Source organism: Ranitomeya variabilis, chromosome 2, assembly GCF_051348905.1.
Source record: "Ranitomeya variabilis isolate aRanVar5 chromosome 2, aRanVar5.hap1, whole genome shotgun sequence".
NCBI classification, from domain to species: domain Eukaryota; kingdom Metazoa; phylum Chordata; class Amphibia; order Anura; family Dendrobatidae; genus Ranitomeya; species Ranitomeya variabilis.
In genome coordinates this window covers 21,055,626-21,078,073 of record NC_135233.1, presented here as the reverse complement: position 1 = coordinate 21,078,073, position 22,448 = coordinate 21,055,626, and the positions used below count along the sequence as shown (strand labels likewise).

At 47.1% G+C, this 22,448-nt stretch overlaps 1 protein-coding gene and 1 long non-coding RNA gene across 3 annotated transcripts in view; both read left to right on the top strand.

The window, feature by feature from the left end:
• The window catches only part of LOC143804212 (uncharacterized), an 88,228-nt gene extending 78,333 nt beyond the window's left edge, over positions 1–9,895 (top strand). The window contains exons 5-6 of one of the 2 annotated variants that reach the window (XR_013220997.1): positions 6,439–8,517; positions 8,698–9,895. Coding sequence is in view for 1 of the 2 variants with exons in the window: in XM_077282071.1 (XP_077138186.1) it covers positions 6,439–6,567 (129 nt within the window). In the remaining variant the exon portion in view is untranslated. Of the gene's footprint in view, positions 1–6,438 lie in introns of both variants that reach the window. The other variant, XM_077282071.1, reaches the window with a different exon arrangement.
• Positions 9,896–14,147: 4,252 nt separating this feature from the next.
• The window catches only part of LOC143809029 (uncharacterized), a 42,498-nt gene continuing 34,197 nt past the window's right edge, over positions 14,148–22,448 (top strand). Inside the window, exon 1 of the long non-coding RNA XR_013222033.1 lies at positions 14,148–15,622. This is a non-coding gene — a long non-coding RNA (uncharacterized LOC143809029). The remainder of the gene's footprint in view (positions 15,623–22,448) is intronic.

Below are 22,448 nucleotides of genomic sequence, written 5' to 3'. Positions count from 1 at the left end.
AGTTAGTACAGTTATGCTCTAGTCCTATCCACAGCTGCATTTAACAATAATGGGAAAAAATCCCATAATGCGCTGAGCACTGGTTACTGCAACGTGCTGTTCGGGCAGATACCCCTTTACTTCTGGTCTGTGAGAGGGAGGCAATGTTCCTTCAGTTTTACCCTTCTTTCGTCTTTCCTAATATTGCTACAATTTTGGAACGTTAGTAACTGCCCCCCACACAGTATAATTCTCCCATAGTGCTGCCCCCATATAGTATAATTCCCCTATAGTGCCTCCAACATGGCATCATTCCCCCACAGTGCCCCCCACACACAGTATGATCCCCCCACAGTGCCCCACGCACAGCATGAATCCCCCAGAGTGCCTCCACACACAGTATGATCCCCCCACAGTGCCCCACGCACAGCATGAATCCCCCAGAGTGCCTCCACACATAGTATGATTCCCCCACAGTGCCCTCCACATAGTATAATTCCCCCCACAGTGCCCCCCCACATAGTATAATTCCCCCACAGTGCCCCCCACATAGTATAATTCCCCCACAGTGCCCCATGCACATCATGAATCCCCCACAGTGCCTTCACACACAGTATAATTCCCATCCAGTGCCCCCCACATAGTATAATTCCTCCACAGTGCCCCCCACATAGTATAATTCCTCCACAGTGCCCCACACACAGTATGAATCTCCCACAGTACCCCCACACAGTATAATTCCCCCACAGTGCCCCCCACATAGTATAATTCCCCCACAGTGCCCCATGCACAGCATGAATCCCCCACAGTGCCTTCACACACAGTATAATTCTCATACAGTGCCCTCATAGTATAATTCCTCCACAGTTCCCCCACACACATTATGAATCTCCCACAGTGCCCCCACACAGTATAATTCCCCCACAGTGCCCCCCACATAGTATAATTCCCCCCACAGTGCCCCATGCACAGCATGAATCCCCCACAGTGCCTTCACACACAGTATAATTCCCATACAGTGCCCTCCATAGTATAATTCCTCCACAGTGCCCCACACACAGTATGAATCTCCCACAGTGCCCCCACACAGTATAATTCCCCCACAGTGCCCCACACACAGTATGATTCCACCACACTGTCCCCACATACAGTATAATTCCCCCACAGTGCCCCACACACAGTATGATTCCCCTACAGTGCCCCCACACTCTAATTCCCCCACAGTGCGCCCCACACAGTATGATTCCACCGCAGTGTCCCCACACACAGCATGATTCCCCCACAGTGCCCCACATGCAGTATGATTCCCCCACTGTGCCCCACACACACAATATGATTCCTCCACAGTGCCCTACACACAGAGTATGATTTACCCACAGTGCCCCACACACAGTATGATTCCCCCACTGTGCCCCTCACACACACAGTATAATTCCCCCACAGTGCCCCACACACAGTATGATTTACCCACTGTGCCCCACACACACATTATGATTCCCCACTGTGCCCCACACACAGTGATTCCCCCACAGTGCCCTACACACAGAGTATGACTTACCCACAGTGCCCCACACAGTATGATTCCCCCACTGTGCCCCACACACATACAGTATAATTCCCCCACAATGCCCAACACACAGAGTATGATTTACCCACAGCGCCCCACACACAGTATGATTCCCCCACAGTGCCCCTCACATATACAGTATATTTCCCCCACAGTGCCCCTCACATATACAGTATATTTCCCCCACAGTGCCCCACACACAGTGTGATTTACACACTGTGCCCCACACACACAGTATGATTCCCCCTCAATGCCCCACACACAGTATGATTCCCCCACAGTGCCCTACACACAGAGTATGATTTACCCACAGTGCCCCACACACAGTATGATTCCCCCACTGTGCCCCACACACATACAGTATAATTCCCCTACAGTGCCCCACACACACAGTATGATTTACCCACTGTGCGCCACACACAGTATGATTCCCCCACTGTGCCCCACACAGTATGATTCCCACACTGTGCCCCACACAGTATGATTCCCCCACAGTGCCCCACACACAGTATAATTTACCCACTGTGCCCACACACAGTATGATTCCCCCACAGTGCCCTACACACAGAGTATGATTTACCCATAGTGCCCCCCACACAGTATGATTCCCCCACTGTGCCCCACACACAGTATGATTCCCCCACAGTGCCCCACACACACATAATGATTCCCCACTGTGCCCCATACACAGTATGATTCCCCCACAGTGCCCTACACACAGAGTATGATTTACCCATAGTGCCCCCCACACAGTATGATTCCCCCCACTGTGCCCCACACACAGTATGATTTCCCCTCAGTGCTCCCCACACACTGAGTGATATCGACTACAGTGCCCCACACCCTGTGTGAAGCCTCCCACGAGCCTGTGTGTGTTTCACATCCCTTAGCTGGTCTCTTCTGCCAGTTTGGATGACCTAAAGGTCCTTCAGTCTCCTCCTAGACAGAATAGTGATGCAGGGATCTGTTGGCTCACTGCTCCACCATTGGAACAAACTGTATCCGTGTCCTGAGGACACAATTGAAGTCAAAACAAGCTTTTTGGGACAGTAGAACAGATCCCTAATTCAGATTTGTTCTGGTGGATCCGAGGTGGTTGGGAGGTGACTGTATGGCTACATACAACAGGACTTGCTTTTCAGACCAACAGGGAACAGCATAGACTCAACTACAATGTGAGTGCAGATATGGATGTGACTGGAGTAGAAATATTTGCAAAAAGAGTTATTAGAATTGGTCTTTTATAGGGATGAGTGAATTGATTCATAGGACCACGGTCCAGGTCTATTCCATGGCCGCTGGATGGGAACCCTGAGGACCGCCTCCTACCTGACTGCATCGCGGCTTTACTCTTTTGATTAGCCGCAGTAGCACAAAGTCATTGTTGCGGTCTGATACATAGTTTGTGACCCCAGGCAGGGAAGTCAAGAGTAAAGCCAGGTATGTCGGGAGGTAGGAGGCGGTCCTCAAGGCTCCTGTCCAACGGGCACGGAATAGACCTAGACGCTGGACCAGGGTCCTGCAGATTTATTTGCTTATCGCAATCATTCATTTCAAAACTTTCCACTTTTTTTTGGAGAACAGGCAAATGTATCTGGATGGGCAATAGAGGCCATCCCTAGAAGAAAGGTGGTGGAGCCGGGGGGGGGTTGTTGTTCCCCATTTTGCGTTTGTCCTGCGTAGTCTCCGCTGTAACCTGGGCTGCGACAGCGACCCTCCAGACAAATTGCCTGCCATTTGTCCCCATTTTTATTTTTTAAGTTGAGGCCACGGACAGACTTGGCAGCCCAACAATAGAATCTGCATTCTCTAGGCGACGGCAAGTGCCAGAAGCGCCCGTCTTTGAAGTTCAAGCACAGACCTGTAATTTAAGGCAGAGAACGGCATGCTGGGTAACGACCTCGGACCGTGCATCACTCCCTTCTCTTTGTCTCTGGATTTAATTGCGGTGATAAAACGTAGCCGAGCAATGCGATTAATGGACATTCCTCTCCGACTCTCCTAGCGAGGGAGAAATTTTTCCGGATTCATCGTAACCGCTCACAAGTGCAACGGAAAAAACCTGCATCATGTGCGTTCTGTATCACCTGATAGGGCAGAATGTTACCGGACACAATGGCGGTGCGGTACTTGGGCTCCTGAGGGCATGCATACCACAGAGGTAGTCCATGTGGCTGCCATGAGGCCTTAGAGAGACGGCCAACCTGCCCGGAACCTCCTATCTCCCACTGTTTGGTTGGCAAATAAGAGCAGTTTCTTTCCATCTTCTGCTATGTAATCCTTTGGCTGTGTGTTTGCCACCCAATAGAGAGCGGCAGACCCTCAGAGAGCCCTGGTGTTGACCCACCTCCGATGTAAGTCCCATCTCCTGGGCAGAAAACTCGGCAATTGGGAAGGATGCAGTTTGGCACCGAGTTCCCCCAACCTCCTGCCTCCTTGGGCTTCCTTTATGCTTGGTCCGCCAGTAATTGCTTTACGGAAAGGTCAGGCCCTACATACGCCAAGTCATAGGGTGACTGCCAGATCCTTTCACACTTCTTCATCAATATATAAAGTTACGGTTAATGGCACATTGATCTACCTGTCCATAAATCGCAACACTTCAATGGAGAATGGGCTCTGGGCCACTTTGAGAAATATCTGCCAGGACTCGTGAGGGTAGGGGAGCCCTGGAGGAGGACGAGGGGCTTCCATCCCTTTTTACAGTAAGTCAGGGCTTCCCATTATAAAAGTTTAGCCTCCATTACTTCAGAGAACAGATGGAGAAACCTTGCACTAAAGAGGGGTGAATGAACGTTCTTGGCTCTGCGGCCGGCAATATTGGACGAGCTCTTCGGAGAGGAGCCAAGTGTTTATTTATAGGGAGTTCTGCTTTCTTTTTTTTAGGAATGTTCAGTAAATTATAATAACGTCTAAGGTTATTAAAAGCAGGAACTGATCCACAGATAGCTGAGCAGCACTGGATATTTTCCACAGAACTCAACTTGTCCACCCTTTAAAATGGGTTTCTTTGAAGGACCCTGCAGATGTAACCCCCTTGTCCCCAATGGAAAAGCCCCTATATTTTATCCACTGGAAACTCAGCAGTGAGGACAAGGGTGAGGAAGACATATCTATTCCCAGGTTTTGTCAGGTTGCCCCATGTAGAAATAGACATTGGTGCATAGTTGTGAATTCTGGCCCTTCTTGAGCTCTGGGCACCACTACACTGGAGCTAAGCCGGGTCCAGGAGCAAGGAAGGAACGTTTATAATCTAGTCTGGGGTCTAAACTTGATCTGGATCATTAGGGGTCTCGTTTCAGATCTGATATGTCATAGAAGGTCTAAATAAATGTAATCTTAACCCATGTCCCTCGAAAAAACATTCCCATTTTTACCACCAAATGTCCCCCTATGAAGCACTCCCTAAAATCATAAGTGACTGATCCAACGTTCTATAAAGCTTCTACTGGAAGATTGAATATCTTTGTCAAGCCTAAGGCTAGGTTCACATTGCGTTAGGGCAATCCGTTTAGCGCTAGCGCTAGCGGATTGCGCTAACGCAATGTTTTTTTCGGAGCCGCGTTTAGGGGTCACGTTAACGTCCCCGCTCTAGCAGATCCCCGATCTGCGAGAGCGGGGAACGGACCTCGGGCGCGCCGCGGACGCTGCAAGCAGCATCCGCGGCGCGTCACAAAAGAACGGCACATCGCTAGCGCGAGCCGAAAAGGGCACGCGCTAGCGATGCGCTACAGGCGAAATTTACATTGCTGTCAATGGGTGCGCTAACGGACCCGTTGCACGGCGTTAATTGCGACATTTTCGCCGTGCAACGCTGTCCGTTAGCGTACACACATTAACGCAATGTGAACCTAGCCTTATAGACATGTCGGCTAACACATTGGTGGCATTCAATGAGTTGGGGGCGTCAATTCCTTTACATGAAGGAATGAGGCTCTGAAGATATTTTTTCAGTTAAAAATCTCTCAATTTTCCCATGGGATATGGTGGTATCAATAGTTAACCAATGTTTCAATTGTACACAAAAGTTGAAAATTTTGGTAAGGCTCTCGGTGGTTTGATCAGATCTCAAAACCTCCAACACTGTGCTCACTACTGATCAAGGACAAAAACACGAACTATAAGGTCCAATGAACAAAAATAAGCACCAATAAATAAGTGTAATACAAAATTTATTAAAGATGAAAAAGGAAAGCACAAAATGATAACACGGTGATGACAACACAAAGAGAATATCTGCCCGTTACACAAGATGACCAAAACAAAAGACCATACAATGCTGACATCAATGGACACGTAGCATAGATAAAACACTGGATGTACTCATTAATTCTAAAAGACTAGATATTTTTGTTCATTGGACGTTACAGTTCGTTTTTTTCTCCTTGATTCCATTTTGAACTCTTCCGAATGGTCTGCCACTCTCTCCTTAGCAAGTACTACATTATTATATTTCGCTCATCACTTGATAGTTATATCTGTTTTTATTTTAATTCTTTTTGCTTTGCTCAGTGTGTAATTTTTTCACTACTGATCACTATTGTAATGGCTCTTTTATGAAGGTCTGAAGATATTAAGGGTTCAGGGGAAGCACTGACATTCTGGACTTAGAGACTAAGATGTAAGATGGCCGAAGGGACAAATAATACAACTTTATTTTTGGGAGAACTATGGTCATTGAGGTGAGAATGGTACAGATTTTACCACGAAGCCTAAAGTTACGCCTCTGGATTTGTTTGGGGGTAACAAAGCCCGGGGGGGGGGGGGGGGTTGGCACCTTGTAGAGTTTTGGTAATTGGTGGATACATCTTGTCATGCCTTTGACTGTTCATCATCTAAGAAATGTTTCTGCACATATTTCCATTAATCTTGTGTTTCTTCTTCATTTCCAGAATATCAATGGTGGCCGACAACCTCCACATTTTGTCTATGACCCGGCAATATTTGCATTCCGTTCCCTTAGCACCGTAAAGCCTATCAGCCCAATAGTTGCTGTTGAAGAACCGTCATGTGCCTACTAAGGAGAATGCTCTGGAAGACGACAATCTCAGGACACTCACTCAGCACAACCTGTTACTAAACAAAGCAATACATATATGTATATATTCATATACAAGAGATTCTGCTCTGTGCTCCTAGTCTTGTACCAGCACCATCATCAGCTAGGACTTCAGTAGCTTTTCAGAAAAGGGAGGAGAACGTGTTGAATGTCTACGGCTAAGTGGTGGCACTTGGTAGAAGAAGCTTTATAGCTTGAGTAGAGTAGGACCCACGTTGGTCGTTTACTTCTTGGACTACGATATTACGAGGATGAAGAAGTTGATGACTGAGAACCATGGTGGAGAAGGAGAATCCCGTCCATCATCTTGGCAATGTTGATGGTTGTATGTGTGCCAGTCTGGCATGTGAAAGATGAAGAAAATGATGATGATGTGTTTTGTTCCAAAGGACTGTGTTTTTTTGGTTGTTTTTGTTGACGGGACATCTCTGTAGGCCACGACTAAAGATGGTTGACATGAGGGCCATCACCTGTCTGCTTGTGGTCTCATTATATAATAAAGGACTATACTACTATAAGGCAATATTACCCATGGAAATATGGACTTTTCGGCCAAATCGTAACCGAAGGCAACATTATTCGAAAAGACTAGAGGAGACAATCGGGAAAAGTTGACTCAATTTAACTGATGGTCTAAGCTGTACAGGAAATTTGTTGTAACTTAGAAGTGCTACCAAAATTGCCATTAACCCTTTGTCCGTTGCGGAACCCATCTATGGTAATTGTCTTACCACAGTAACCTCAGTAGTGAAGAGGTTTTTGTCAGGATTTTTACAAATCAGGAAAAAGCCTTGTGAAATTCCATAGAAGCAGTTCTGGGGCTGTGCTTTCTCTCAATTTTTTTATCCAGTGGGGCTGCATTATTTCTTATGAATGAAACTTTAGAAACAAAAATAATTTGGTAAGAATTTCCTGGCAGCTTGGGCTCATCTCTGCTCCAATGGGAAATGGCCACACAATGCCATTACCAGATACCTGGTTCATTGGTTATGGGTTGAGAAGAGTCCTTTGGCTGTGCTCGTGGGTTATTGTGGCTTATTCATTAATTTAGGTCCATCTAGTCTCTGTATGTCTCGGGCCAGAAATATCTTCTACACATGGCGCTGATGAAGACCCTGCTCACTCAGTCGAGGGCTTCAATCATAGGCTCCTTCAGTCATGTCGAAAGTGACCAATAAGTAAAAAAAAAAAGAAAAAAGGAAGCCTTCACAGTGAGCGTGTCCTAACTTTACAAATACTTTGCTTTGGTTACATCATGTCTTCTTCACCAGTCACGTCCAAACCTGCATTCAGAATTGATCAACCTCGAAGTTGACTTGTCTGTTCCGAGCTATGAATTGCAGAAGTCGCCCAGTCATTTAGGATAGTCCTGGGAATCCTATGTACTGAAGCTTTAATGGCCATATATCCGCAATTTCAGCTCCAACTGCCACATAAAAAGTGATTTTCAATGGTGTTTCAATAGTGGAATAGTGGCGTAGATAAGGGGCTGTTTTGGCAATGTTGATGCTCATCTTAAAGCAGAGTTCCCAAAACTTTCTGACCTTGAGAACCAAATTCAGCTAAGAAAGTGGGTGGTGAGCCACATTCAGCTCTGAGAGAGGGTCGCGAGCCACGACCAGCTCTGAGAAGAGGGTCACGAGCCACATCCAGCTCTGAGAGAGGGTCGCGAACCACATCCAGCTCTGAGAGGGTCACAAGCCACGTCCAGCTCTGAGAGAGGGTCACAAGCCACGACCAGCTCTGAGAGAGGGTCACGAGCCACATCCAGCTCTGAGAGAGGGTCACAAGCCACGTCCAGCTCTGAGAGAGGGTCACAAGCCACGTCCAGCTCTGAGAGAGGGTCGCGAACCACATCCAGCTCTGAGAAGAGGGTGGCGAACCACATCCAGCTCTGATAGAGGGCCGCGAGGCACGTCCAACTCTGAGAGAGGGTCGCGAGCCACAACTAGCTCTGAGAGAGGGTCACAAGCCCCATCCAGCTCTGAGAGAGGGTCGTGAGCCACATTCAGCTCTGAGAGAGGGTCACAAGCCACATCCAGCTCTGAGAGAAGGTCACGAGGCACATCCAGCTCTGAGAGAGGGTCGCAAGCCCCAACAAGCTCTGAGAGAGGGTTGCGAGCCACGTCCAGCTCTGAGAGAAGGTCGCGAGCCACATCCAGCTCTGAGAGAGGGTTGCGAGCCACATCCAGCTCTGAGAGAAGGTCGCGAGCCACATCCAGCTCTGAGAGGGTCGCGAGCCACGTCCAGCTCCAGAGAGGGTCATGAGCCACATTCAGCTCCTGCCCCACTCACAGTAGTGACACCCAAAGCCCCCTATCACCGGTATAATGACAGCCAAACTTTTCCACTGAAATCACACCAATGCAGCATGCCAAGTTCTAGGATTTCCTATCTTACCCCCATTCAGGTCTGTTCTTCACCATCTAGAGATCTGCTCTTAATAGCTGTTGTCTACACCTGGTGCTAATGCACCAAGTTGGCAGACAGTCGCGAGCCACTCATCACGGGCCCGCGAGTCACTCGTGGCTCTCGAGCTACAGGTTGGGGACCCCTTTCTTAGAGGGAGCAAAAGGTTCAATAAAGTCAAGGATTCAACCAAGAACTTGTCCAACGCTCATCTCCCCCTGAAAAAAATAAATTGGTGGAAGTATGCGGTCTCTGCCACATCATCTTCATTTCTCAACCTTCAGATCTGCCGATTCCAAGGGCAGTGGAAAACTAGAGGCAAGTTAGTTTGCCAAGTTTTTTGTTCTTTCTGAAGCTGTAGAATATCTTCCTGTGCCCCGAGAAATAGGAACTAAAAACAAGTCTGTGTGTAGTGTACAGTCAGCCTGTTATATAGTAGAAACATTTTCCAGTGACCACGTCATTAGTGTCCAACAGCCACCACAAAACTATATTTTTTGGGCGTCAAACTTGTAACCAAAAGACTAAATTGCTAAATAAACTGGATAGATCCTAAATAACGGTTGACCCCCCGTCATCTGGAATAAGCCACCAATAACCCCGATGTACAGTAACATTTCCCGGTGATATTGGCGCGCAGTTGGGTAATGACTCCCTTGCACCAGCCGGATCTTTCGATCAGTCGATGGCTGATAAGTGACACGCACACTTTCATAGTTGCAAAATTATTTTTGTACACGTATTTTTGTAAGACAGGCGCGTGGATGTTTTTACTTATACGAGCTTTTCTAGTGTAACAACAGCTACTAAAACCATAGGTAACCACTTCTTCTGTCTGAAAGGCTTCAATAAAATGCAAAGACAACCCGTCCTGAGGGTCACCACGTCTCCGTTTTTCTTGCCTCCACGTTCTTATGATCCTCCATGTTCTGACACCTTTTTCCTCCCGTTGTATCCTAAGGGTCCATGGATTTTTGTGTGCTCTTGTTATGGTGCATCCTGTAATGTGAAGAACCTAAAACAAGCCTGTGCATCCTGGAGAGGCAGTCTCCTTTATGGCTGCGTTATTGAAAAAAAAAAAAAACCAGCGCCACCTAGTCCACAGGTTGTGTTTGGTACTGCATTTCAGGTCCATTCATTCCTAAGGAGCTGAGCTGTGATACCAGTTCACCTGTGGACAAGGGTGACGCCATTTCTAGAAGAAGCCATGTTTCTTCAATCTTGTACGAACCCTTTAGTGACCAGCGTCCTGATATTATGGGATGTTGTATTATAAGACTGGACAGATTGGGAGGAATTGTATGGAGATTAATGGGGTTCTTTAGGATTAGGAATAACTCCTCTGCTTTATATCACACACTGCGCCAGTCCTGTCCACAGGTTGTGTCTGGTATTGCAGATTAGCCCCGTTGAAGTGAATGGCACTGAGCTGCAATACCAGGCACAGCCTGTGGATAGAGGTGGTGCTATTTTTCTAAAAAATAAATAAACCTGTCATGTTTTTCTTATCCTTTAAGACTTTGGTGTGGCCTATAAGTCTGTGATAAAAGCCTAATACATTCAATTCTTCACCATTTTAAAGATCTCTGCTTGCTGTCAGTGCGTCAGAACATAGTTACAACTAATTTTCTGTAACCCAGAGAGTAATTTGGGGTTTCTAGGACCCAATGCAAAGTCTGTAATGGTGACTTCAACATCATTTATAGCACTGGACTCTTTGAAGGAGGCAGAAGGGCCTTTTGGGCCCCTCAGGTTCCTGAGTGCCAGGTGCATCCTTTGCTCCCCTTATAATAACGCTTGTCTTGCTTGCACTGATATATTATAGTAAAATGCACATTTGGAAAACCCCAGGTTCTACCGGCTCCTAATATAAAACTATGAATGTGTCTATCCACTGACAGCAACAAGGCAAATGCCGGGGCCCACAACGCCTGAGGGGCCCACCCTCAACTTGTGACCTGCACATCTAGGCACATGTACACACTGCGTGTGGCTGTGTATTATACTAATATGGAGGACTATGGTCTGTGCATTATACTTTATGGATGACTATGGTCTGTACATTATACTATATGGAGGCCTATGGGGAATGCATTATACTATGTGGAGGATGTGGGCTGTATATTATATGATATGGAGGACTATGGTCTGTGCATTATACTTTATGGATGATTATGGGCTGTGCATTATACTAACGTGGATGACTATGGTCTGAAAATTATACTATATGGAGGCCTGTGGGGAGTGCATTATACTATATGGAGGATGTGGGTTGTATATTATACGATATGGAGGACTATGGTCTGTGCACTATACTTTATGGATGATTATGGGCTGTGCATTATACTAATATGGATGACTATGGTCTGTACATTATACTATATGGAGGCCTATGGGGAGTGCATTATACTATATGGAGGATGTGGGCTGTGTATTATGCGATATGGACGATATTCGGGTATGCCTTATACTATAATGAGGATATGGGCTATGCATTATACTATATGGAGGATATGGGCTGTGCATTATACTTTATGGAGGATATGGGCTGTGAATTATACTAACATGGAGGACTATGGGCTGTGCATTATACTATATGGATGACTATGGCTGTGTATTATAATAATATGGAGGACAATGGGCTGTGCATTATACTATATGGATGACTATGGGTTGTGCATTATACTATATGGAGGACTACGGGTTGTGCATTATACTATATGGAGGACTATGGGCTGTGCATTATACTACATGGATGACTATGGCTGTGTATTGTAATAATATGGAGGACAGTGAGCTGTGCATTATACTATATGGATGACTATGGGCTGTGCATTATACTATATGGATGACTATGGGTTGTGCATTATACTATATGGAGGACTATGGCTGTGTATTATAATAATATGGAAGACAATGGGCTGTGCATTATACTATATGGAGGACTATGGGTTGTGCATTATACTATACGGATGACTATGGGTTGTGCATTATACTATATGGATGACTATGGGTTGTGCATTATACTATATGGAGGATTATGGGCTGTGCATTAACCTTTATGAATGACAATGGGCTGTGCATTATACTAACATGGAGGCCTATGGGGTGAATAAATAGAAACGTTTCTTCACAAGTCAGTTGAGCTGGAGTTTCTCCTGTTTATGTACCTGCTAAAGACCCCCATTGTTGCACACATGTGGCTGGGCTTCATAGGAGGCTCTACGATGAACTAAATATAACAGGGGACTGGACAAGTGATTGCATATAAATATATATATATATATATTCCTATCCTCCCGGCCAACCATTTCCCAAACAATAGATAAAAACCAAATTTGTACCACAAAATCCAGGCAGCAATATAACTGTATTGGCTGAGGAATTTAAAAAAAAGTGATATCTGCTTGAAGGTGAGGAGGAAGAATCAGAAGGGAGGAGGGGACACTGCGACTCTGGACAGCGGCAGAAATACCAGAAATAATGAGGAAATTGGACACAAAGTATTTTAGAAAGTTGCAGAACTTTTAATTATACGATGGACAGTTCCTTTAAGGATGTGCCTGGTGTCTGTCGGTGGGCACACGCTGGTCTTGGCCCGCGTCCCCCTGGGTGAGTGCTGTTGTCAGACAGCAGGTCACACTAGGTGACGGGCGCAGGCGGCAGATCCTGGGTGTGAGGCCTATTAAATATTCAGCACGGCTTTTGTAAACGCTTTCAAGCAGAAAATAGTGAAGCGCCCGATCCCCGCGGCTGTTCCATCCAATTCTGAGAATTCGGCTCCTGCAAACCTCCCCTGAAATGCAGATTGTATGTGCGCCCCCCGGCAGCTGGGAGCTCGGGGGGCACCATGTGGAGGTCGGCCCCTCATTACAGCAGAATGGCTCCTGACTATGAATGGAGTCATCAGGCCCAGGGTTGGTGATGGCTCCAGCTCATGGCGTATGCTGGGACTTACAGTTCCCCAATTTCTGAAGAGTAAGTAAAATTGGGCCGTCATGTGATGTCATGCGCTATTTTTTTCTTGATAAAACGCCGGATACCATTATAGACTAGGGGTTCCGCCGTGCCCATCATGAGACGGATCAGTCCCCCGCAGGGGCAGGGGCTGTTACATGAAAGACCATCATCACCAGTTATCATCTATTCAAAAAATAGGTCATAAATGTATGATATGTGGGGGTCCGACCACTGAGACCCCCCAGCTTCGTGTGCATAGAGCGGTGCTGTGAACTAGTGTTACCGTGGATGCAGGAGCACCGCTTCGCTCCCGTAGACAGTGACTGAAGTGGTGGTCATGCTCGTGCACTAATGACTCCTACTGTTGTGAAAGGTGGGGGTCCCTGTGGATAAGGGATAATTGTTGTCCCCTTTAACGAGATGAAAAGCCAGTTCTGGAGAGATGCAATAGTAACATGCATGAAGGAGGACATAGCCGCTCCTCGTCCTACGTGATGGTTCATTGTTACAGTATAAGACACTAGGTCCTACATTTCTATGGTTTCTTCTCTGTCAAGGACTGGATGGAATCTCGTGGGTGATGCTTATGGCATAGCTGTCAGGGAAATTAGGGAGATCCTCTCAAACATAAACAGATTCAAAGAATTCTAAATAAATGGAAATCTCTAGATCCCCTGAAGTAATGCAGCCCCCACACTAGACTCTCTTAAAGGGAACTTGTCACTTGCCATAAATATGTAATGTTTCTACTCCGTGTAAATGCCGCTGTTCTCCTGAATCCGGCGATGTTTTTCTTTTGTTCCTGCACCTATCTGTTCATGAGATACGGCCTCATCTTCCCTGTATATAAATTTACCCTCGTTCTCAAATGGGCGTCATCCTCGACTCTTCCCTGTGGGAGTGGTCTTCATGGCCACGCCCATTTAGCCAACCAGGCTTGATGTATGTGCAGGGAAGAGGAGGCCATATCTTAGGAAGGGAGAGGAGCAGAAACAAAAGAAAAACATCGCCGGAATCAGGAGAACAGTGGCTTTTACACTAAAGGAAAAATGTACATATTTAAGGAAAGTGACCAGTCCCCTTTAAGCAGTAAATACCCTTGACCCCAGGCTCCTTTCAACCCAGAGGCCATCTCAGATGTATCAGTACTACATCATCTCTCCCTATGTGACAGAAAATGTTTGGGGACCGCTGGAACACCAGCACTGCTGCTTCCGGGAAGTGACAAAGTATTGGTAACTTTCCTGCTATTACCAATTCTTTTTAGGTCAGGTTCACATATAAAACCTAATCTTTCACAATTTTCTATAGACACAGCAAAATTGCTTTTATTTCAGAATGTCCCATCAAAAACGCTTCACATCCCCCATGATTACAGAGAATGCTATCATTAAAGACACAACCCGCAAACCCAGCCTAAAAATCCGGAACCATCCCTTTAAATAGGTGTGTGGGTGACATTAATTTCCTGTGGCGGGTGAACATCCCAATTTGCCGAATAGTGAGGGATAGCAGGACAGAGGCTGTCAGACATGTTCATAGTCATCTCTGCTCCACTGAAGTGAGCTGCAGTACCGGACACCGCCTTTGGACAAGCGTGGCGCTATTTCTTGTAGAAAGCAGCCATGCTTTTCTAGTCCCGTGCGTTCCATTTAATGTTTTCCCAGGCTGATACATCAACTAATTCCACCCGTAATATCTTATTAACCCCTTCAATGCCATCCCAGTGAGGTCCCCTTGTCGCTGCCTGCCTTGCTCTTGCAGTAATCCCGCGGCGGAGCCAGCTGGCCCGAAAACACTAACAAATTTATTGCAGGTTACATAATGTAGATCTCTGCCCCGTGCCGCCAGCAGGTTTCAAGCATCACCAGAACCTGCAGAGGTTTAATTCAGAAACCCAGAGCTGTAGTAATGGGGTGGAAGCCCCTGGGGGCTGAGGGTCTCGTTTACCCCCAGACGGGTTTTACATTGCTCGCCCGGTATAGTGAGGCATTGCTTGGCCCCCCAAAGAATTGCACTTATTCCTGCTGCATGGCAGCGAGTTCTGTACGGAATGTTGTGTTGTGTTGCCTAGCAACCATTCATATGTCTCTCTGAGTGACCACTACAATGTATTGCTGTACAGGAGACTCCCTCTCTGTGCTACACAGACTTGTTATAGGCCCTTCCGGTAGGAAATATGAGACAATAACACAAGACATTGTGTCTTTGGTGTCAGGACGAGCGAAAAAAGGGGAAAGGTACAAGGACAAGGGAAATATGTGAGATTGGAGCCGGACTGCCCAGTGCTGGCAGTGTATTGTGACCACGTAGTGCCATATAGTGTTATACTTGGCTCATATAGGGGCAGAGCCTGAAAAAATAGACTTAACATCTGGGTTGGTAAAAATGGAATATTTAGTTGCCGACCCCAAGAACTCCCCATACTAGAAGGGAGCGCCCATTTTTTGGCAAATTCCGGACTGTGTCCAGTGATGTGAGTGAAATGTAACGCGATGGCGTCCATATAGGACCCGCACATCACAGAGCAGCCGCCACCGCAGGGCAGGACCCGGCCACCGCAGGGCAGGACCCGGCCACCGCAGGGCAGGACCCGGCCGCCGCATGGCAGGACCCGGCCACCGCAGGGCAGGACCCGGCCACCGCAGGTAAAGTCAGGAAGGTACCAACTGGGGTATAAGGTTTCTATAAGGAAGATGCATCACCAAGCGAGCGTAGCCCCAAACTGTCACCTGTGGACAAACCCCTCCAGGCCCCGCCATGCCCCGCCAGGCCCGTTACCCTCCTGTGTTCTGCCCATAACCTGAAGCTCATGGGCCCCAAAGCAAAATCTCCAATGGGGCCCCCAATTATGGCAAGTCTTTCTTAGGATTGGTCTTTTCCTATAGGCCCAATGGAGTTTTTGTGGCCCTTGGTCTCCAGGGCCCGGGTGTGAGGAAGGATTCAGGACAACAGGAAGGCAGAGGAGAGGCAGACATCAGGCCTGGGCACATATACTGTTGGGGGCACATAGTGTGGGGGCCCAAGACAAATGCCCACTTTGCCTGCCCCTGATGCTGGCCCTATGTGTGACCCCATCCTCAAATGCCAGAGCATAATTTCCCTTTTTAAAAAAAACAAGAAAAAAAAAACAGGTAGGCTACAGAAAGGGTAATGCACCCCCTACAGGAAGGGCATCTACAAATCCTGGCTGATTAGCTGTTGCAGAACTAAGCCTTCCCGCAGTGTGGCATGCTGGGTGTTGTAGTGTGGCCATTTAGTGCTGCAGCTTCTATACAGTGTACAGCAGCGCCACCTTGTGGATTTATTCTCCCCATCAGTATGCAAGTGCTTGTCAAGCTACAACTCCTATCATGCTCAGACTGATCTATTAGCGACTTCTCACATCTGGATTTTTGTAATTCAGAGATCACAGAAGCCGGGAACATCGGGTGTGGACAGCATTGTGGTCAGGCGTCCGGATGACCATGTGCCACTGGTCGTACCGCTGCCGCCACTCACGGCTGGCCTGGAGCCGGAGCCACTAGGGTCATGGGATTGAGTGATTGAGGTTTAATTGCAGAAACCTGGATAATTCCAGGGATAATTCTGGGTGTGTTGGTTCGGGGGGCACAAGTAACCGCATTCTTCACCCTAATCAATGGCCGCCTAGTGCTGAGTGGTGGCCGTGTCCCGCGCCGGTGCAGAGACGAGTAATGGCCGATGGCTCCGCTATGGCCGATGGCTCCGCTATGGCCGTGGTCCTCCGGACTATGATGGTCTTCTCCCTTCCACAACCACAACGGGCCAGTAATCACAACCTTGTGTTCCGGAGCTGTCGGCGCGGTGGCAATGGCTACCACATGCCCCATCCCCCGCTCGTACGTCTGCAGCTGTCACAGACTTTCTCTTATTAAACCCCCAATTCTCCGGCCAATGGGAGATGCAACATCTGGAGACACTTGAGCGTTTCCTGGAGGTCGGACTATGGATAACGAGCCGTGTATTTATAGGGGTCTGCGCCCGCGGGGAGCACGGACACCACTCAGGTGGCCATTGATTGGGGTGAAGAATGCGGCCCCCCGGAATCAGCACACCCAGAATTATCCAAATCATCCAGATTTTCCGTTTTTATATAATTAAATCTTGATCAGTGTCCAAATCACAAACTCGAGAACTTTCCAGCAGACTTTGTTGCAGCCGTTGCCCGAGCCTCGCCATCCTTGTTGGAGGCATCGAATTTAATGGGAGGCGCGCGACACTTAATGGATTTGGCGCCTTTTCTAATGGTGTGCGCTTCTGGTCAGTGACTGGAGTAGCATCTCTGGCCTACAAGATGACGGCGCTGTTTGCAGAATTTGACAGACGGCTGTGACCGCGTCCTGCTCCTCCACAGTTTCGCCCATTTTGACAGAGCAGATTCAAACTGGTGTGAGGATTGCCCAAATTGCTAAAATTTTGCACAATTTTTTGTGCGTTTTCAAAACGTTTTACCCATTTTTATGATGTAAAGGCTTCGAAGAATCATCACTTTTATGTGTCAGTTTGTCGCCATTCCCAGGTTTTGTCTGGTTGATCTCATGGAATAAGAAAACTCTTGATTCCATGCAGAGCAAACAACAACAAACAACAACAAACAATAAAAAACAACATAAAACAACAACAAACAATAATATACAACAACAAACAATAATATACAACAACAAACAATAATGTACAACAATAAACAATAATAAACAACAACAAGCGTGTATTTTGCTTTTGTGACACTGGACTCATCCTGCACATTTCTAGTTCTGGAGATACAATTGTATCCAGTCTAGATGCCCTGTTTCCCTGAACATAAGACCTACCCCCGAATATAAGCCCTAGCTGCCCAGCATGATTTTTCAGGATTTTTGAGGATGCTCGAAGTAAAAGCCCTACTGCAAAAATAAGCCCTAGTCACTGTTCATAAAAAAAAAGTCCATTTAAATAGTGTCTGTGTCGCTATACAAACAATCACACTAAAAAAAAGGGACCCAAAACGCATCTTTTGGAGCAAAAATTAATATAAGACCCTTTCGGGGAAACTCTGCCTGTAAACTCCAGACTGACACATTGTAGCAGATCAGCAGAGATTTGGACGAGACTCGGCCATTCAAGTCTTTGGGTGTGAGAAAAAAAAAAGGAAAAAAACTCTTCCCACCTTCCTGGTTGCAATTCTCAGGGAGTTTTTGTATTGTGGTGTGAACATGGCCCTAGACACAGTGATCCTATGTACAGCCAATGTAATGTCACCCACACTGCAGAGGGAGCTGCAACTTTTTGTGCAATTTATTGACAAATCATAAATTTTATTTAAATCTACGATACGCCCACTTTATAAAAGTTTTGACCTGGGAATGGTAAATATGCAGAAGGGTCTCACAATCCATTATAGGATATCACTTCATCCGGCCTGTGTGTGGATGCAGCTTTGGATGTGACTGGAGTATAAGACATGATCCCCACTATCATCATGGGTGACTTCAACATCCCCATTGACACTTCCCTCTCAGCTGCCACTAAACTTCTATCTCTCACTTCCTCCTTCGGCCTCACTCAATGGTCTTCTGCAGCCACTCACAAAGATGGTCACACACTGGACCTCATCTTCACCCGCCTCTGCTCCCTATCTAACTTCTCTAACTCTCCTATTCCTCTCTCTGACCACAACCTACTCACATTCTCATCTCTCTCCACTCCATGTCTACAATCCCCACCCCACAAACTTTCACACCCTCGCAGAAATATTAAACATCTTGACCTACATTCATTCTCGGAATCCCTCCTCCCTCTCACAGACATAAGTTCCATACACAATGCGAATGATGCTGCCGCTCTATATAACACCACAATAGCTGTAGCTTTGGAATCTACTGCCCCACTTACACATACCAAAGCTCGCAAAATCAACAGACAGCCCTGGCACACCAGCCTGACCAAAGAACTGAGGCGAGCTTCCAGGGCTGCTGAGCGCAGATGGAAAAGATCCCACTCCAACGACCACTTAATCGCATTCAAACAGTCCCTCACTACTTTCAAGACCTCACTCGCCACAGCTAAACAAACCTACTTCTCATCTCTCATATCCTCCCTGTCTCACAACCCTAAACAGTTATTCATCACCTTCAATTCTCTCCTCCGTCCCCAGCACCTCCTCCCTCCCCACTTATCTCTGCTGAAGACTTTGCCTCATTTTTCAAGCAGAAGATTGATAACATCAGAGACAGTTTTGGTCAACAAGCCCCAGAGCCCTTCCTCCCGACTTCCCAGCCCTCCACCTCCAAAACCAACTTCTCCACCATTACAGAAGATCGACTCTCCACTCTACTCTCAAGATCGCATCTCACCACCTGTGCACTTGACCCGCTCCCATCCCACCTCATCCCAAACCTCACCACAATCTTCATCCCAACCCTAACCCATCTCATCAACCTATCACTAACAACTGGTGTTTTCCCCTCAAGCTTTAAACATGCCTCCATCACACCTATCCTCAAAAAGCCCTCACTTGACCCATCCTCTGTATCTAGCTATCGCCCTATATCACTTCTCCCCTATGCCTCAAAACTACTGGAACAACACGTCTACCTTGAACTGTCCTCCCATCTCTCTTCTTGCTCCCTCCTTGACCGCTTACAATCTGGCTTCCGGTCACACCACTCCACTGAAAGTGCCCTAACTAAGGTCACCAACGACCTCTTAACTGCCAAGAGCAAGCGACACTACTCTGTCCTCCTCCTCCTCGACCTGTCGGCTGCCTTTGACACAGTGGACCATTCCCTATTATCACAGACCCTCTCATTCCTTGGCATCACAGACTTGGCCCTATCCTGGATCTCATCATACCTAACAGACCGGACATTCAGCGTCTCCCACTCACACACCACCTCCTCACCTCGCCCCCTATCTGTCGGAGTCCCGCAAGGTTCAGTCCTAGGGCCCCTGCTCTTCTCCATTTCCACCTTTGGCCTGGGACAGCTCATAGAATCTCATGGCTTTCAGTATCACCTCTATGCTGATGACACACAGATCTACATCTCTGGACCAGATATCACCTCCCTACTAACCAGAATCCCACAATGTCTACCCGCTATTTCATCCTTCTTCTCCGCTAGATTTCTAAAACTTAACATGGACAAAATAGAATTCATCGTCTTTCCCCCATCTCACACGACCCCCCCAACGAACCTATCCATTACAGTAAACAGCTGCCCACTCTCCCCAGTCCCACAAGCTCGCTGCCTCGGGGTAATCCTTGATGCTGATCTCTCCTTCAAACCACATATCCAAGCCCTTTCCACTTCCTGCCACCTTCAACTCAAAAATATTTCACGGACCCGTACATTCCTAAACCAAGAATCTGCAAAAACCCTAGTCCATGCCCTCATCATCTCTCGCCTTGACTACTGTAACCTCCTGCTCTGTGGCCTCCCCTCGAACACTCTCACACCCCTCCAATCTATTCTAAACTCTGCTGCCCGACTAATCCACCTGTCCCCCCGCTATTCCCCTGCCTCTCCCCTCTGTCAATCCCTTCACTGGCTCCCCATTGCCCAGAGACTCCACTACAAAATCCTAACCGTGACGTACAAAGCCATCCACAACCTGTCTCCTCCTTACATCTGTGACCTCGTCTCCTGGTACTTACCTACACGCAACCTCCGATCCTCACAAGATCTCCTTCTCTACTCCCCTCTTATCTCCTCTTCCCACAATTGTATACAAGATTTCTCTCGCGTATCACCCCTACTCTGGAACCCTCTACCACAACACATCAGACTCTCGCCTACCATCGAAACCTTCAAAAAGAACCTGAAGACCCTCCTCTTCCGGCAAGCCTACAACCTGCAGTAACCACCGATCGACCAAACCGCTGCATGACCAGCTCTATCCTCACCTACTGTATTCTCACCCATCCCTTGTAGATTGTGAGCCTTCGCGGGCAGGGTCCTCTCTCCTCCTGTACCAGTTATGACTTGTATTGTTCAAGATTATTGTACTTGTTTTTATTATGTATACCCCTCCTCACATGTAAAGCGCCATGGAATAAATGGCGCTATAACAATAAATAATAATAATAATAATAAATAATAATAATAATGATGTAAGTGATGATAAGAAATAATAAAGTGACTTTATCTGAACAATGAAGCAGTGTCCATGTCGGAGGACTGCAGGTGAGTGTGAGCTCATCGTCCTCCTCAGCCCCCGGCCGACATCTGTCCGCTTCTATCCAGCCTCCTGGTCACACGAATGATTACTTATCACAATTTGGAAGATCATACAGGAAAAACTCCAGGAAAAACTATAGATGTGGAAAACATCACACTTTTAGGCTGCTTTCACACTAGCGTCGGTACGGGCCCGTCGCAGTGCGTCGTGCCGACACATGCTGTGAAATAAATGCCCGACGTGGGCAGCGGAAGCAGCCTTACAACGCTTCCGCAGCCCCATTGTAATGTCCGGGGAGGAAGGGGCTGAGTTCCGGCCGCGCATGCACAGTCGAATATGGCGGACTCAACGCACACAAAAAAGTTACATGTAACTTTTTTTGTGCCGGCGGTCCGACAAAACACGACTCAACCGTCGCATGACAGTTGCGATGTGTGGCAATACGTCGTAATGCGTCGGTAATGTCAGTCTATGGGGAAGAAACGCATCCTGCGGGCAACTTTGCAAGATGCGTTTTTTCTCCTGAACGACGCATTGCGGCGTATTGCAAACGACGCTAGTGTAAAAGTAGCCTTATACAGTCACTGATATATTAACTATGACCAGTACATTACATCAAAGTGCAAGTAAATAGTGGCACAATACAGAAGAGAAGCGGCAAAGCTATAAACATACATACATACATACATACATATTGTAGAATAGCCGATGCGTTAATACAGGCCACGCAGTATATAACACAGCCCAAATAGTATATAACACAGTCCACGTACTAAATAACACAGCCCACGCAGTATATAACACAGGCACACAGGCGACGTAGTATATAGCACAGGCCACGCAGTATATAACACAGGGCACGTAGTATATAGCACAGCCCACGCAGTATCTAACACTGGCCACGCGGTATATTACACAGCCCACGTAGTATTTAGCAGTGTGGGCTCCATATCCCTGTTAAAAAAAAAATAAAATTAAAAATAGTGATATACTCACCCGCAGGAATCCAGCGAAGCTCTGGCGATGCGCGCGCGGCTGCCGCCATCTTCCGTTCCCAGGATGCATTGCGAAATTACCCAGATGACTTAGCGGTCTTGCGAGACCGCTAAGTCTTCTGGGTAATTTCGCAATGCATCTCTGGGAACGGAAAATGGCGGCAGGCGCAAGCGCATCGTCGGACGATGGAAGGTGAGAATAGCAGTTTTTTTTTTATTATTATTTTTAACATTAGATCTTTTTACTATTGATGCTGCATAGGCAGCATCAATAGAAAAAAGTTGGTCACAAAGGGTTAAT